Source organism: Microtus pennsylvanicus, chromosome 12, assembly GCF_037038515.1.
Source record: "Microtus pennsylvanicus isolate mMicPen1 chromosome 12, mMicPen1.hap1, whole genome shotgun sequence".
Taxonomy (NCBI): Eukaryota; Metazoa; Chordata; class Mammalia; order Rodentia; family Cricetidae; genus Microtus; species Microtus pennsylvanicus.
The window spans coordinates 64,370,725-64,387,570 of NC_134590.1; the positions used below are offsets into that span (position 1 = coordinate 64,370,725).

The 16,846-nt window shown below is 45.9% G+C and overlaps 1 protein-coding gene across 5 annotated transcripts in view; it reads right to left on the minus strand.

The window, feature by feature from the left end:
• Positions 1–16,846, minus strand: part of Sfi1 (SFI1 centrin binding protein) — a 67,355-nt gene that overhangs the window by 6,445 nt on the left and 44,064 nt on the right. For 4 of the 5 annotated variants that reach the window (XM_075944035.1, XM_075944033.1, XM_075944032.1 and 1 more), the window contains 10 exons: positions 14,579–14,676; positions 12,266–12,332; positions 8,163–8,293; positions 7,389–7,470; positions 6,958–7,136; positions 6,433–6,508; positions 5,841–5,936; positions 5,428–5,504; positions 4,410–4,512; positions 2,364–2,460 (listed from right to left, as the gene is read on the minus strand). In XM_075944035.1, the coding sequence (XP_075800150.1) occupies positions 2,364–2,460; positions 4,410–4,512; positions 5,428–5,504; positions 5,841–5,936; positions 6,433–6,508; positions 6,958–7,136; positions 7,389–7,470; positions 8,163–8,293; positions 12,266–12,332; positions 14,579–14,676 (1,006 nt within the window). The remainder of the gene's footprint in view (positions 1–2,363; positions 2,461–4,409; positions 4,513–5,427; positions 5,505–5,840; positions 5,937–6,432; positions 6,509–6,957; positions 7,137–7,388; positions 7,471–8,162; positions 8,294–12,265; positions 12,333–14,578; positions 14,677–16,846) is intronic. The other variant, XM_075944036.1, reaches the window with a different exon arrangement.

Consider the following 16,846-nt stretch of genomic DNA (forward strand, 5'->3'; position numbering starts at 1 on the left):
TGAAAAAACATACTGAAGCAGCGGGGACCCCTCTGTCCTCTGAAGTCAGACTAGGCAGTGTGGTGACTTTTGGTCTGTAATTTTTTTTTTACCTTAAAAAGTAAAGGATTGGGCTGGAGAGATGACTCAGTGGTTAAGAGCATTGCCTGCTCTTCCAAAGGTCCTGAGTTCAATTCCCAGCAACCACATGGTGGCTCACAACCATCTGTAAAGAGGTCTGGCGCCCTCTTCAGGCATACACACAGAATATTGTATACATAATAAATAAATAAATAAATAATTAAAAAAAAAAAAAGTAAAGGATTTCACCCCCATCAAGGAAACTTCTCGCAACAGATGGAACACACTCCCGTACCTAAGGCCCCAGAACATTTTGGAAGAGGGGGAGAAAAGACTCTAAGAACAAACTGATGAGGGAGTTTGCTGTGTGCCTGTCTCCTAGTCCTATCAGAAGCTACCAACATGACTGCCCAAATGTGAGCTGAACAAAGGACACCAATAGATACGCCAACGTGAATGGGAAAAGCTATGAAGCTTCAACCCTATACAAAGAACAACAGAAAACTAAGAAACACTGACAGTGGGAGAAAGTCCTCCCCAGGGAAGAGCACACCAATTTGTTATCCGATACCAAGTGGTCAGCTCTGGAAACAAGCATTCTACAGACTGAGCAGGTTATATTTAGCGAGTGCTTATGTTTGTGCACATGTGCGTGCTAACAATGGAAAAAGAGGGCAGGATTTGAAAGAGAGCAGTGTTTTGGAGGGAGGAAAGAAAGGGAAGGGAGAAATTATATAATTATAATCTTAAAAAGAAAAGAAATGAGCCGGGCGGTGGTGGCGCATGCCTTTAATCCCAGCTTTCGGGAGGCAGAGGCAGGCGGATCTCTGTGAGTTCGAGGCCAGCCTGGTCTACAAGAGCTAGTTCCAGGACAGGCTCCAAAAGCTACGGAGAAACCCTGTCTCGAAAATCCAAAAAAAAAAAAAAAAAAAAGAAAAGAAATGGGGGGAGTAAGGGTTCTAATTATGTGATGTGATTCAGGCTGGCCTCAAACTCCTTGTCCAGCATTCCTCCTTCCTGCCTTCCACGTGCTGGGACTATGAGCCTGTATGCCGTAAAATCCTATACCTGGGTCTTAGGATGTCTTCCCTTGAGCTCTAACAAAGTGTGGCAGAGATTCTGAGGTCTTAAGATAAGACAAGACAATGAGCACTTGTCTTTAGCCCCAGCGCTCCAGTGGCAGAGGCAAGTGGACCTCTTTGAGTTCAAGACCATCCTAGTCTACATAGTGAGTTCCAGGACAGCCAGGACTACAGAGAAACCCTTCTCCAAAACAAGACACTGAATCCCAAATGTTACTGCATCCCCTCCCACAGATGGTACTTTGTGCTCAGCCTCCTAAGTCCCTGTTCCCAGGACCCCCTTTTAGGGCAAGTCTTGCAGAGATGGCCCTGCTGCTGCTGCTTCTAGGTTCTTCACTCAGAGCAAAAATCAGCATTTTCACCTTTTCTTTTTTTTTTTTTTTTTTTTTTTTGGTTTTTTCGAGACAGGGTTTCTCTGTGGTTTTGGAGCCTGTCCTGGAACTAGCTCTGTAGACCAGGCTGGTCTCGAACTCACAGAGATCCGCCTGCCTCTGCCTCCCGAGTGCTGGGATTAAAGGCGTGCGCCACCACCGCCCGGCGCATTTTCACCTTTTCATGGACTAGGGATAAGCAGTTCTCAAGGAACTTGCTGGGCTCCCAACACCAGATGGACCTACTGAGGCACACCACCTTGTAGGATGCATAACCACCTTGTTTTCTGCCCCACCCCAGTAAGACACAGCTATTCTGGGCTGGCTCTGGCTATTGAGGCCTAGCCTCAAGGATGAGTACTGGATTCTCAGCATTTCAGGAATGACTTAGATAATAGTATTATCTTTTTCTTTTTTTCTTCTAAGACAGGGTTTCTCTGCAGCTTTGGAGCCTGTCCTGGAACTCACTTTGTAGACCAGGCTAGCCTCGAACTCATGGAGATCCGCCTGTCTCTGCCTCCCAAGTCCTGGGATTAAAGGTGTGTTTCACCACCACCCAGTTGGATACTATTTATCATCTTAAAGCTCACTTAGTAAATGTATATGATATATAATATATATCTCACTATGGAGGACCAAGAAGGGCAACAACCAGAAGGTAGAAGAACCCAGGAGGGATTCTCCCCTAGAGCCTCTGGCCTCCAACACTGGAATATCAGGTTTTCTTTTGAAGTCTCCTAGGCATGGGAGTGTCAGGGAACCAACATACACAGACAGAGCACATGGAACCTTGGGAAGTCCTGTGTTCATACTCTTTCTGGCAGTGTTTGTTCCCACAGCTCTCTCTTACCCCTGGCCAGTGCTTTCCGGGCCTCCCTGAGGGCAGCTGCCTCCTTTTCTCGGTAATATATCTGCATTGATGTAACCTCCTGCCACTGCACCAGGACCTACAGACAGGCAGGGAAAGAGAGGTGATCAGTTCACATTCTAAGGTCAAGGACACACTGTGACTGACCAGTGTGTGTGTGTGTGGGGGGGGGGGGGTCCTCATGAGGTACGACTGAGGAGTTAACATTGGGCTCTCACTGCCAGCCACCCACACAGGTCTGGGTTGGGACTTCAGGTCTCTCCCAGGAAGCCTGACATTTTCCTGTCAGGATTTAAACTTTGTACTGTGCCACAACAAGTGAAGTTGTTACATAGATTATAATCCTATTGTTATTTGCTATGCATTATATTAATTCTTTCTTACACAGGAAATCCAGTAACAAAACCCTTTGTGGGGCAGTGTGTGCTGGTGCATACCTTTAACCCCAGCATTTGGGAAGCAAAGACAAGTGGATCTCTGTGTTTTTGAGACCTGCCTGGTCTACACAGTGAGTTCTAGGCCAGCCAAGGCTACATAGTGAGACCCTATCTCAAAAGAAAACACAGAACTCTGTGTGTGGAAGGGTGTTGTATGCATATGAGCATCTGTGTGGGTGTAGAAGACCCACGAATCCAGTGTGTTCCTCACATTCTCCATCTCATTCCCATCAGACGCTCTCTGGGGCTGTCTGGACAAGGAACTCTCAGGACCTCTTATGTTTACTCCAGCTCTAGGACAGGGGCTACAGACACACACAGCCATACTCAACTTTATTTGGGAGCTTGGGATTTGAACTCAGGTTGTACTCTGGGATTTGAACAGCATGTATTTTTAACCACTGAGCCATCTCTCCAGCACCACTAAACACATTTTAAAAAGTCAGGAAGCCAGATGAAGCTTCATAGTCATAATACCCCACTCCCAGCTGAGTGGCCTCTCTCTTTGGACCATTAAACCCAACTAGATCTCATCATCTCTTCCCAAGGTAGGGGCCAACCAGGCTGTCTTGAGCATTTCTGAGGCCAGCCTTCACCAAATGCAGCTGCTGCCTCCTCAGGGAACTACATGGCCACCAGCAGGTAGACCTAAGCCACTCAAGAGCTTCCAGCAATCTGCTTTCTTCTGAACAGTCATGACCCATGGCCTGCCTCTGCTACTGTTTCTGTCTGAACCACTTCTTTGTATTATGTCCCAACACCATGCTCACCCATAGCATGGAGCCAAAAGGGTATTCCCATACATCAATCACTCCAGCCAAGGCAGCAAGGTGGTCTGAGTCATTTCAAACTATGGGTGACCAGGAACTTCTTGGGATGCTCCATGCTTTCTAGCAAGCCTCCAGGGCCAGTCAGTAAGATCTGGTACTCTTCCAACAAGGACACCGAATCTCAGTGGCCTCGAGGCTTTATCAATGTTTAATGTTGTGCAGGCGTGGTAAGTGCTGGCTCTGGCAAGAGCTAGTTTGGTTTCTATATGATGTTATTTTTATTTTAAAGAACAGTGATTCCGAATTCAGTAAAAACAAACATACAGTACCTACACACATGCATATCACTCTGAGTTCCTTATTAAGTACCAACACCACATTGATGGAGGAAGGTCATTGTTTAAGTAATAAAGAAACTGCTTGTCCTCATAGATTAAAACATAGGTGGGAGGAGTAAACAGAACAGAATGCTGGGAGGAAGAGGAAGTGAGCTCAGAGGCCATGCTCCCCTCTCCCCAGCAGACGCAATCGATGAAGCTCCGACCCAGGATGGACGTAGGCTAGAATCTTCCCAGTAAGACTGATGCTACACAGATTATTAGAGATGGGTTGATCGGGATATGAGAATTAGCCTGTAAGGGCTAGAGTTAATGGGCCAAGCAGTGTTTAAAAGAATACAATTTGTGTGTTGTTATTTCGGGGCATAAGCTAGCCAGGCGACCAGGAGCTGGGGCGGCAGGAATGCAACCCGCAGCTCCCACAACACCACATGCTGCTGGAATGAGACTCCCAAGCTTCCTGGTGACCAGTTTGTACCTCACCTTGGAGCACAGGGTCCTGTTGTATTGGGCTCTTGCTTGGGAGGTTTTTTTGGCCATATCCAAACGGGCCATGGTGTTTTCCCTCCAACGATGTAATGCCCACCTACAAAGACATGGGCCAAGTGAGAAGAGTGACCCCAGTTTGGAGGTCTGGGAGGCTTCTGTGAATCACCCTTATTCCTCTCCTGGGTAAGGACTCTGCCTGAAAGCACCTGTTCCATTGTCCCTCAGGCTCATGCTCTTGTCTCCACCCAACAACAGATGCTCAGTGTCTGCTCTGTGCTAGGTACTAGGCGGGACTAGGCACCAGCAGTACACCAAGCCATCACTGAGTCTTCAGGAGTTCTCGAGATAAAAACACAGCTGTAACCAAATGGCAACAATTCAGGTGATTCACATTGAGATAAGAGGCATATGAACCCTAGTGCCTACTTGCCAGAGGCCTGCTTTCTCATTCTGGTCTCTCTGAGGGACTACATGGAGCTTTGTGGGACTGCACAGGAGTGGCAGTGTTAAAGTCCACAAGGTCCAAGCCTACACTCAGCTAGAACAGCATGTGCGGAACAAATGTAGAGGGAAAGGGAACGGGTTGTCCACCTGGAAAAGAGTGAGTTCAGAGCTTGGGTTATAGGACCCTCCAGTGGTGAGAGGTAGAGATGGTCCTCACGGGGTAACTCTAGAGGGGCAGCTGGAAGGGACTGTCTGGGAGCTGACAGAGGACTGCAGACTCCACACAGGAGTGGGCACAAGATATTAGGTGTGAGGCAGGGACAAAAGAATGCTCAGAGCAACACGACAAGTGGGGTCCATGTGGGTCTCGGGTGAGGTGTCTCAGTGTCTCAGCTGTCTTCCAAGGTTACCCTGCACATGGGAGACCAGGATATGCTGAGGTGAGCCAGAAAATGCAGAACTTGCAGCAAGAAAGCCAGAGCTCCCACTTGAGCAGACTAGGCAGTTGTCTGCATGGCCTGAGGCAGAACTGCCCCCATCCCTGCCTGACTCAGCACTGGGGACTCACCTCAGCAGCTGCCTGTCGTGCCATCTCTCCCTGGCTGCCACCTCCTGTAGCACATTCCTCACCCTGTCCTGGTAAGTCTGTGGGGGATGAGGAGGTCACTGGAGGCCACCCTTCAGCCATACTTCTCCTCGTACAAGAAGTACGTTGCCCAGAGCTCTCAAACAGTAGGGAGAGGTTGAAAGCCCCTATCCCAAGGCCAGTACCCCCTCCCACTGTAATGTTCCACAAAGTCCAACTCTAAGCTAGACTCATATAGCAACCAGCTTTCCAGGAAGGCTGATACCCCAGGCAGCACTTTTTGGGTACTGTTCTGTTTGAGCCTTGCCAGATGACAGGAGGGACATGAACAAAGAACACTGCCGAAAACTCCCACCCCCAAGCAGGGAGACCTGGAAAAAAGCGCTGGCTCCTACCAGCCACTTCTGCAGAGTCCTGTGAAGCAGGGTGTGCTGACTGTGAAGAGCCGCACGCCTCAGCTTTTGCTGCTCTTCTGTCCTCAGAGCCAGGCACTGTGCACAGGAAAGAGTGGGTACTGTGGGCCCTGGGGCTGGGGGAGGTTCACTGCAGCACTGTCTCTATGTTACATTCTGAGAGCTCACATAAGGGGGATATACTAACTGAGCCTCAGTCTCATCCATCCATCCATCCATCCATCCATCCATCCATCCATCCATCCATCCATCTCCCTAGGGGGTTGGTGGGTATCAAACGAGCAAGTGTCCAACAGGAAATGCTGGACAGGGGCTGGCTTCAATGTTACACCCTTAGCAGAGTTTATGTGAATGCCAGGCCAAGATCTTTACAGTAAGTTCAGATAAGAGCAGCCGGACACATTAAGGACAAGAAACCTTGAGTCAATCCCTCACAAAGTGAGCTTGCACTGCCCAATGTGCCTTTGACCAGAGGAACTGTGGAGGAGCCTATCTGCTTGCTCTGAGTCATGCAGACAAACAGCTCCACCTGTCCAAAAGCCACACTCAGGCTGTGCCCCTGCTGAAATCGTACCTTGCTCCACATGCTCCAGGACCAACGCAGGAGCCTTGCTGAGTGGAAGCGTGCAGCCAGTGTCCTGCCCATCCTCCTATGGGGAAACAGAAGAAGCTCAGCAGGGTCTAGAGCACAGGGACCTCAGGACTCCCTCTGCAGACCTGGGAGTGAGAGCTGTCTAATGACCTGGGCCTTTCTAGGAAAGGGCACAGCAATTCAAAATTTTGCAAGCAACCTCATGGCTTCAAGGCCAGACAGCTCTGCCTTAGACACATAGGCTGTAAGCATTCCCCACTGTAGTCTTGTGGTCTTGTAAAAATTGCCACAACCTGCCCACCAGTCAGATGTCAGCCACCTGATGGGCTCATTGCTCTATGTGCCACGACTGACCACAGTCACTCTCCATGGACTCTGAGGATGGAGCCCAAGGTGCTGTCCCTTTTTCAGGCTGAATTTCTGGGACACATGACTATGGGTGGACACTTGAAGCCGCTGCCAAAGCTGGCCCAAGGTGGGAGGGCTCTGTAGTAGAATGCTGCTCACTCTGTTCTCAATCCTTGGGCACTCTCCCTCCAGACGCAGAAAGCCTTCCTGAGCAGCCTGCTGTGGTGGTGAGCACAGGCCATGGTTTGCCGCTCCCGCTCTTGGTGACATGCTGCTGCCTGCTGGTGCCACATGAACCAGGACCTCCGCAAAAGCTGCTGCTCTGCCTGCAGTATAGCCTGAGGCAGGATAGGAGGAAACAGTCCAGTCCAGGAGGAGAGCAGATCAGAGGCTAAGGGAGAATCTGTGACCAGTAAAGAACGGTTTCCCCAGGCTGCCTGTGAATGTCCAGATAATCCCAGGCCCAGGAGCACCAGGCAGGAGCCTGGCAGGGTAGGCTGGAGTTTGTGCAGCTTCCTGAAGAGCAGCCCAGGACAAGTGCTTAAATGGATCCTGCCCTCAAGAACCCACACAAAGAGAGAGCTACACACCATTCTCTCGGCCAAGCGGTTTTCTCGATGTTGAGACATCTTCTGCTGCCAGATAGCAAATACTTGCTTCTCTAATGTTTCTCTAAACACACGAAAATGAGAAAAACTGACTAAAAGTAAAGCACTTACAAAAGAAAGACAAACAGATCTAATCGAGGCTGGTTTGGCTCCTTGACCTTTATAACTCTGTGCATGACTATGGGTCTAAGACAGTGGCTCTCAGCCTTCCCAATGCTGCCACCCTTTAACACAGTTCCTCATGTTGTGTGACCCCAACTATAGTTACTTTTGTTGCTACTTCATAACTGTAATTTTGCTACTGTTATGAATTGTAATGTAAATCTCTGTGTTTTCTGATGGTCTTGGGTGACCTCTGTGAAAGGGTCATATTTGACCCCTCCAGTGGGTCACAACCCATAGGTTTGAGAACCACTGTTCTTAGACTCCAAAAGACCATATCTTACTGAATAGGAGCGCAATACTTTAGGGAAATTACACAATGTGAGGCTCCATCAAAGTTCTCATCACAGCACTAACAGCAAACTCAGTGCGCATGAGACAAGCGCAGAGGCAGACACAAGCTGCTTCGTAATAAAGAGGGTAAGCCTGACTGATTTTCCTGCTATATAAGTTCAAAAGGGTCTCATTACTGAAAGCCAGAGGAACCAGGGACTGGGGGTTGGGAAACTGGTGAAGTGAAGCCAAGGCATTATAGAGTTTGCAGAGCTGGATTGGAGTTCTCTGTCCCAGACAGAAACTAACTACGTAGCATACCTGTGAAAACGCACTGCTCTTGTGTGCAGGACTCGACTGCGCTGGCACCATCGCCAAAGTCTGTACCACATATGGAAGGCGGCAGGCAGTGCTCTTTGCTGGAAATGGCCATCTGCTCTGGCCCGCAGTAGCTAAAACAAAATGACAAATGGCCTTTGTGATTTACTTTTTTCAAATGAATGTTCAGAGTCACACTCTTCTGAGATAAGATTTGCTTCTCATACAAGTAAGAAATGTCATGTTTGATCTTTGCCAATTAGCTAGGTGAAAAATGTACCATGAGCTGGGTGTGGTGGCACACCCCTTTAATCCCAGCACTCAGGACAAAGAGATAGGTAGATCTCTTTGAATTTGAGGCCAGCCTGATCTACATAGTGAGTTCCAGGACAGCCACGACTACATAGAGAGATAGGCTTGAGTTGATCTGAACCTCACTAATCCAAAGGCCCTTAAACTTGGCAGCAATCCTCTACCCCTTGGGTGATAGCATTACAGGTGTGTATCACCACACCCAGCTTCCAGATAAGCCCCAGAAGCATTCTGATGTGGTCAAAGACAGCTCATCCATGCAAAGGAATCAACACTCATCTGGTGAGCACTGTGCTGGGCTAAGACAGGCAGGCCATACTCTTAAGAAGCTAAGGCTAAAAATTCTACCAAGGAACTTCTACAACTCATAAACACTTTCAGCAATGTAGCAGGATACACGATTAACTAAAAAAAAAAAAAATCAGTAGCCCTCCTGTACATAGATGATAAAAGGGCTGGGGAAGAAATCAGAGAATCAACACCCTTCACAATAGCCACAAATAGCATAAAATATCTCAGAGTAACTCTAACCAAACAAGTGGAAGACTTGTATGATAAGAACTTTAAATCTTTGAAGAAAGAAATTGAAGAAGACACCAGAAAGTGGAAAGATATCCCATGCTTGGGTAGGCAGAATTAACAAGTAAAAATGTAGATTGTCTTACCAAAAACAATCTACAGATTCAACGCAATGCCCAGCAAAATCCCAGAAAAATTCTTCAAAGACCTTGAAAGAACGGTACTCAACTTCATACGGAAAAGCAAAAAATTCAGGATAGCCAAAACAATCCTGTACAATAAAAGAACTTCTGGAGGCATTACAATCCCTGACTTCAAACTCTACGAAAGAGCTATAGTACTCCAGGACAGGCTCCAAACCACAGAGAAACCCTGTCTCAAAAAACAATAAATAAATAAATAAATAAATAAGAGCTATAGTACTGAAAACAGCCTGGTACTGTCATAAGAACAGACAGGAGGACCAATGGAACCGAATAGAAGACTTGAATATCAATCCACACATCTTCTAACACCTGATCTTTGGTAAAGAAGCAAAAAATATCAAATTTATTTATCAAAGCATATTTAACAAGTGGTGCTGGCATAACTGGATATCCACATGTAGAAGAATGAAAATAGATCCATATCTATCACCATAAACAAAACTCAAGTCCAAATGGATCAAAGACCTCAACATAAAGTCAGCCACACTGAACCTTGAACAGGAGAAAGTGGGAAATACACTTGAACGCATTGGCACAGGGAACCACTTCCTAAATATAACCCCAGCAGCACAGACACTGAGAGAAACAATTAATAAATGGGACCTCCTGAAACAGAAAAGCTTCTGTAAATCAAAGGACACAGTCAACAAGACAAAACGACAGCCTACAGAATGGGAAAAGATCTTCACTAACCACACATCAGAGGTCTGATCTCCAAAATATACAAAAAACTCAAGAAATTGGATACCAAAATATTACATAATCCAATAAAAAAAATGAGTACAGACCTAAACAGAGAACTCTCAACAGAGGAATATAAAATGGCTGAAAGACACTTAAGGAAATGTTCAACATCCTTAGTCATCAGAGAAATGCAAATCAAAACAATTCTGAGATTCCATGTAAGAATGGCCAAAATCAAAAACACTGATGACAACTTATGCTGGAGAGGTTGTGGGGAAAAGGGAACACTTCTGCACTGCTGGTGGGAATGCAAGCTGGTACAACCCCTTTGGATGTCAGTGTGGTGATTTCTCAGAAAATTAGGAAACAATCTTCCTCAAGACCCAGTAATACCACTTTTGGGTATATATCCAAAGGATGCTCAGTTGTGCCACAAGGACATGTGCTCAACTATGTTCATAGCAGTTTTCTTTGTCATAGCCAGAACCCGGAAACAACCTAAATACCCCTCGACTGAAGAATGAATAAGGAAAATGTGGTATATTTACACAATGGAGTACTACACAGCAGAAAAAAATAACGACATCTTGAATTTTGCAGGAAAATGGATGGAGCTAGAAAATATCCTTTTGAGTGAGGTAACCCAGACCCAGAAAGACAATTATTACATGTACTCACTCACAGGTGGTTTTTAAACATAAAGCAAAGAAAGTCAGCCTACAAACCACAATCCCAGAGAATTTAGACAACAATGCGGACACTAAGAGAGACTTACATAGATCTAATCGACATGGAAAGTAGAAAGTAGAGAAAGACAAGATGTCCTGAGTAAATTGGGAGCATGGGGACTTTGGGGGAAGATTGAAGAAAGAAGGGGAGAGGCAGGGAGGGGAGCAGAAAAATGTAGAGCTCAATAAATATCAATTTAAAAAAAGAAGCTAAGGCTAGTCAGGTGTGATTGTGCATGCCTTCAAGCCCAGCACTCAGGAAGCAGAGGCAGGTGGATCTCTGTGATTCCAAGGCCATCCTGGTCTACAGAGTGAGTTCCAGGACAGCCAGGGCTACACAAAGAGACCCTGTCTCAGAAAAAAAACAACAAAAGAAGCAGCGGCTACAGGTTAACTGAAAAGAAAAGTTAGCATAGAGCTATGTTAATGCAGAGTGACAAGCAAGGGTTCGAGAGAGCACCTAAGCTGACAGAGTCGTGAGCTACAGAGAACTACAGGTACAGCAAGGAGCAGAAGCACACAGTCAGAAATGACAGAAGGCAGCAATGGAGACAAGACAGGAGCTAAGAAGCATCTGTGCCCTTAGCTCCCATTCCCATTCTATCCACAAATGTGCCAATCTGATGGTGGCAGCAGATGATGTTGACAGGGGAAGGAGGACAGTGTCAAAACAACCAAGGGAGTGTAGCTTGTGTCATCCTCTTACCCACTGCCAAGGACAGATCATCATCAAATGCACAACATCCCTACTAAGTGTCACTCTGATGTCAATATCTTCCATTTGGGGGCTAAAGAGATGACTCAGTTGTCAAGAGCAATTTCTGCTCTTTGGCACTCTCATCAAGCAACTCAAAACCAGCTTGTTGCTGGGCGGTGGTGGTGCACACCTTTAATCCCAACACTTGGGAGACAGAGGCAGGCGGATCTCTGTGAGTTCGAGGCCAGCCTGGTCTACAAGAGCTAGTTCCAGGACAGGCTCCAAAGCTTCAGAGAAACCCTGTCTCAAAAAACAAAACAAAACAAAACAGCACTAGTCCAGCTCTAAGGGATCTGACACCTTCACCTGCATATATCACACACACACTTTTTACTTACTATTTTTGGTTTTTCAAGACAGGGTTTCTGTGTAACAGCCCTGGCTGTCCTGGAACTCACTTTTTTTTACAAAGTCTTCATTTAGCATTCCAGAAACCTGTGCCCAACTGTCCGAAATGACTTACAAGTCACACTTCCCTGCTACCCTAGCTTATGGCTGAGGGAGCAAGAATTCTACTATACCCTTAATAAAGGCACAGTCTAAGGCAAAGCAGGTATGCAGTAGGCATCTCTTCCGTGGGGAGCAGGCAGGGTGGCACACTCCATAATACCAGCGTTAGGGGAATGGGACAGGTGGGTACAGAAAACAAAGGGAAGTGAGTGAAGACCTAAAAGCCTGGGAGGAGCCACTCCTTACCCCCAACAGCGTCTATGTCTTCCAGCAATGAAGGAATGGGACTTGGGCTGGAGGAAACAACTCCATGGTTTTACAGTTCCCTCCAAATACAGTAACCCCAAAAACAGACCCAGGTCTCCTGGCATAGCCTTTCCCAAGCATCTTCCCAAACTCAGAAAATCCCACTAGTAGGTGCTGAACTGCCTGCTTTGGTGTGCTTTGTACCTGCTGGCATCTTCTCTGGTGCACGTATCGTAACCACACCCTGACACACTTGCGTAGGACTGTCATCCTGGAAGAAAACACAAGAAAACCAGAGAACTGTGTATTGGCACTGTCAGGTGTCGAGCTGTAAGAGTGTACTGTTTATAAGGCAGCTGCTTCTAGGTACAGTTACTTCCTGAGGGTTCAGGGCACCCCAGGGCTTACTGCTTACTGGTTACATCCTCGGAGAGAGGAAAGTGAAGAACTTACTAACATGAAGTCATTGTCTCCTGACCTTGGGCTTTGGCTGGTTTTAAACTTCCAGCATTTTCTTGAGGTCTGTTTCGTTGATTTTTTTTGCAGGGCTTCACCTATGCCAAGCAAGTACCCACTGCTGAACTACACTCTAACCCCTGGCAGCTCACTGGGAACCTAATTAGACCACCAAGCACAATGTGTCTGGGACTTAAGAGAGGACACCTCCTGTTACAGCACCCTCGAGGGCTTATTAGGACTCTCAGCACACAGAGATACTGAGTGCGATGATACATGCTTGGCCTTGTATGCCAGGACTTAGAATAATGGCACCTTGACAACTCTGAGTCAGGCTTTTTTTTTTTTGTCTTTTTAAATTTTATGGGTGCTTTTAAAACCACAGGACACAGATGTATCTCAGTGGTGGAGACCTTGCTTAGCACATGTGAGGAACTAGGTTCAATCCCAGCGCAGAAAAAAGAGAGAGAGAGATAAATCTTACGTGTGTAAGTGTTTCCCTGCATGTATGTATGTGCACCACGTGTCTGGTCCCCTGGAACTAGAGTTACAGATGGCTGTGGCCACCATGTGCATTCTGGGAACTGATCTGGGTCCTCTGGAAAAGCAGCCAGTGCTCTCCAGTACTGAGCAATCTCTCCAGTCCCAAATATTAGGATTCTTATTGACTCATTAAAGATATGCTCTGAAGCTGGGGATACAGTTTTGTGGTAGAACACATGCTTAGCATGTGAAAAGTGCTGGGCTGGATCCCTAAAACAATAAGTAGATAAATAGTTTAAAAACAAAACAAAAAAAAAAATTGGACCAGTAGCTGCAAGTTACACTAATGACACTGGAGGTGAAGGTCGAGACATTATTTAACATGATGAACGTCTCTGCAGCAAGAGTCTGGGCTAAGGGGCTGGAGGAAGACAGCCTCGAAACTTTTATTTCCATTTCTATATATTTTTAATTTTTCTTCATAGATATTTACTTAAAAATAAATGTATTTGTTAGACAGAGGCAGCACACTTATTTAATCCTAGCACTCAGGAGGCACAGGCAGGTGGATCTCTGTGAGTTCAAGACTAGCCTGATCTACAGAGCGAGTTCCAGGATAGCCATGGCTACATAGGGAAACCCTGTCTTGAAAAACAAAAATAAAGCCGGGCGGTGGTGGCGCATGCCTTTAATCCCAGCACTCAGGAGGCAGAGGCAGGCGGACCTCTGTGAGTTCGAGGCCAGCCTGGTCTACAAGAGCTAGTTCCAGGACAGGAACCAAAAGCTACAGAGAAACCCTGTCTCAAAAAAAAAAAAAAAAAAAAAAAAAAAAAAAAAAAAAACCCAAGAAAAACAAAAATAATAAAATAAAAAGATGTATTTAATAGAATGACTGGCTCTTAACAATCAAGGATATTCCTTATTTCCAGGAAGACCTAGCCCCAAATATCATCCTAACCTGACATTAAAATCTTTCGCTGCAGTGCAGGAACTCAAACTCACCTTGCCTATGTTAAGCAAGCACTTTGCACTTTGACTGATGATGTATCACCAGTCACAGTGGACAAGTACCAAAGGCCTGCAGAAGAATGGAGGCAGTGGTAGTGATCAAACAGGCACATTCAGAGGTGGACAAGATCCAATGCAAATTGCATCATCTCACCTCCCACGTGACCTGCCAAAAGCAACCACTTTATAGTGTGAACTTCACCAAGATAAACCCCTTATGTTTTTTGTTTGTTTGCTTGCTTGTTTGTTTTCTGTTTTGTTCTAGGTGACAGTCCTATGCAAGTATGATACATGCACAAGAGAAGATGCAAGCAAAGGTACACACAGGTCTCGCTGTGCATCCCTGACTGCCCTAAATCCTGCTATGTAGACCAAACTGGTCTTGAACACACAGAGATCCACCTGCCGCTGTCTCCTGAGTACTAAGACGAGGGGCCTAGTCCACACCTGGCTAAAAGGCCTTTCTGAGTTGAGAAGCTAACTCATGCCAGAGTAGTCACTTCCTCCTGAAAAACCCTGTCAGAATTACCCAGGGTCCCTAGTGAGCCCACGGCTGAGCTGAGCTCCTACCTATAGTGGGTCCAGGCTGCATGCAGTGAGGAAGGCTGCATTCTCTCTTCCCTCAGCTCAAGTCGACACTGCCAGAGGTTCCAGAACCTACGAAGCAGCTGCAGAATGGCAGGAAGAAAACAAGTGTATCATAGTGAGAAGTGAGAGGCCTCTGAGTGTAAGTGCCACCCCCCAGCACACTGTGACCTCCCACAGGGAGCAGCCCAGTCACACTGTTGGCCTAGGGAGCCATGCTCTGGGCCAGTATAAATGGCTCTTCAAGTAGACAGCCACATGAAAACAAGTCTGGGTGTTATAGAAGAATTTTTTTTTTTTTTGGAAACAGGATCTCACTATGTAGCCCAGGCTTAAACACATGATTCCCTTGTCTCCATCTCTCAAGCGCTATGATTATAGATACTGTACTATGCCGCTCAGCAGACAGTACCTTTTTTTTATTTTAAATGGATCTCTATTTATTATGTATGCAGTGTTCTGCCTGCTCAAACACCAGAAGATGACACCAGATTACTCAAGCCCTGTAATACCATTTTTCAAAGTCATTTTAAAAATTAAAACTCTTGGGCTGGAGAGATGGCTCAGAGGATAAGAGCACTGGCTGCTCTTCCGGAGGTCCTGAGTCCAATTCCCAGCAACCACATGGTGGCTCACAACCATCTGTAATGAGATCTGTCGCCCTCTTCTGGGATGCAGGCATACATGGAGGCAGAATGTTGTATACATAATAAATAAATAAATCTTTAAAAAATAATAAAAAATAAAACTCCTTACATATTGGCACTTACGAAGTTGCTGTCAAAGTGTTTAACTTCCATGTCTAACCCTCTGGGTCTACTGTCTCATTTATAAGAACTACACAGATACAGGAAAATTAAGTGATATAAAAAAGGAACAAACAAGCCAGGCATGGTAGCACACACTTTTAATCCCAGCACTTGGCAGACAGAGGCAGGCAGGTCTCTGTGAGTCTAGCCTACAGAGCAAGTTCCAGGACAGCCAGGACTGTTACACAGAGAAACCCTGTCTTGAAAATAAAAAATCAAGCCGGGCGGTGGTGGAGCACGCCTTTAATCCCAGTACTCGGGAGGCAGAGGCAGGCGGATCTCTGTGAGTTCGAGGCCAGCCTGGTCTACAAGAGCTAGTTCCAGGACAGGAACCAAAAAGCTACGGAGAAACCCTGTCTCGAAAAATCAAAAAAAAAAAAAAAAAAGAAAAGAAAAGAAAAGAAAAAATCAAAACAACAACAACAAAAACAAAAAAGAACAGACATATTGAGAATGAGGATATAATAAAAACAACTAGCCTGATGTCTTCAAAGAGCCAACGTCATTGTCAAGGAAAAGGTATACATTATGGTAAGTGAAATACACCAGTCACAAAAGAACAAATAGTTAATGATTCTCTTTGAAGTCTTCAAAACATCAAACTGATAAGGAGAGAAAGTAAAAAAGTAGCTGCCAACAGAACAACGGAACTGGTGGTCCATGTGTACAATGCAAATTTGGTTGTGTTTTTAAGAAGAGTCAGAAGTCCTGGCTGGTCTAGAACTTGCTATCAAAATAGTATATTTTTGGTCCAGCAAGATGTTGAAGTGGGTAAAGACACTCGTGATGCAAATCTGACCCAGCTGAGGAACATATGAACATAGGAACCCATACATACCATGGAAGCAGAGAGCCAGTTTCTGAGCACCTCCTTCCCTTATTTCCTCCTGCCCCCCTCCACACACACACATATACATACATACATACACACACACATACAGACAGACATAAATGTACAGTTTTTTAAAAATTACAACTTTTATGTGTGTTGCTACAACTCAAAAACATAAGAACCGGGGACTGGAGAGACAACTCAGCAGTTAAGGTACTTGCTGATATTTTAAAAGACCAGAGTTTGGTTCCTAGCACCGACATCAGTTGGCTCACAACAGCCTGAAACTCTAGCTTTGGAGAATGTTGCTCTAGATTTGGTGCTGAGGAGACATGACCATGGAAGCACAGTCATGTGTTCCCGTGGCAGAGGGGCGGGGGGAGGAGGGGGCAGGAAGATGGAAAATGGAGACAGTTCCAGGTTATATGGAAAGGCTGTCTTCGGACAGACAAATGAGTAACAACAAATGTACCATGTGAGCCCTGACTGAATCCTAAAGTGAAAAGACAATCTGAGGGACAATTGTGGAAATCTGAAAATGACCTAGATGGCAGTAGAAGACTGCTGTTAATTTTGTTAGAAATTATAAAGATCTGTGGTATGTAAAAAAAA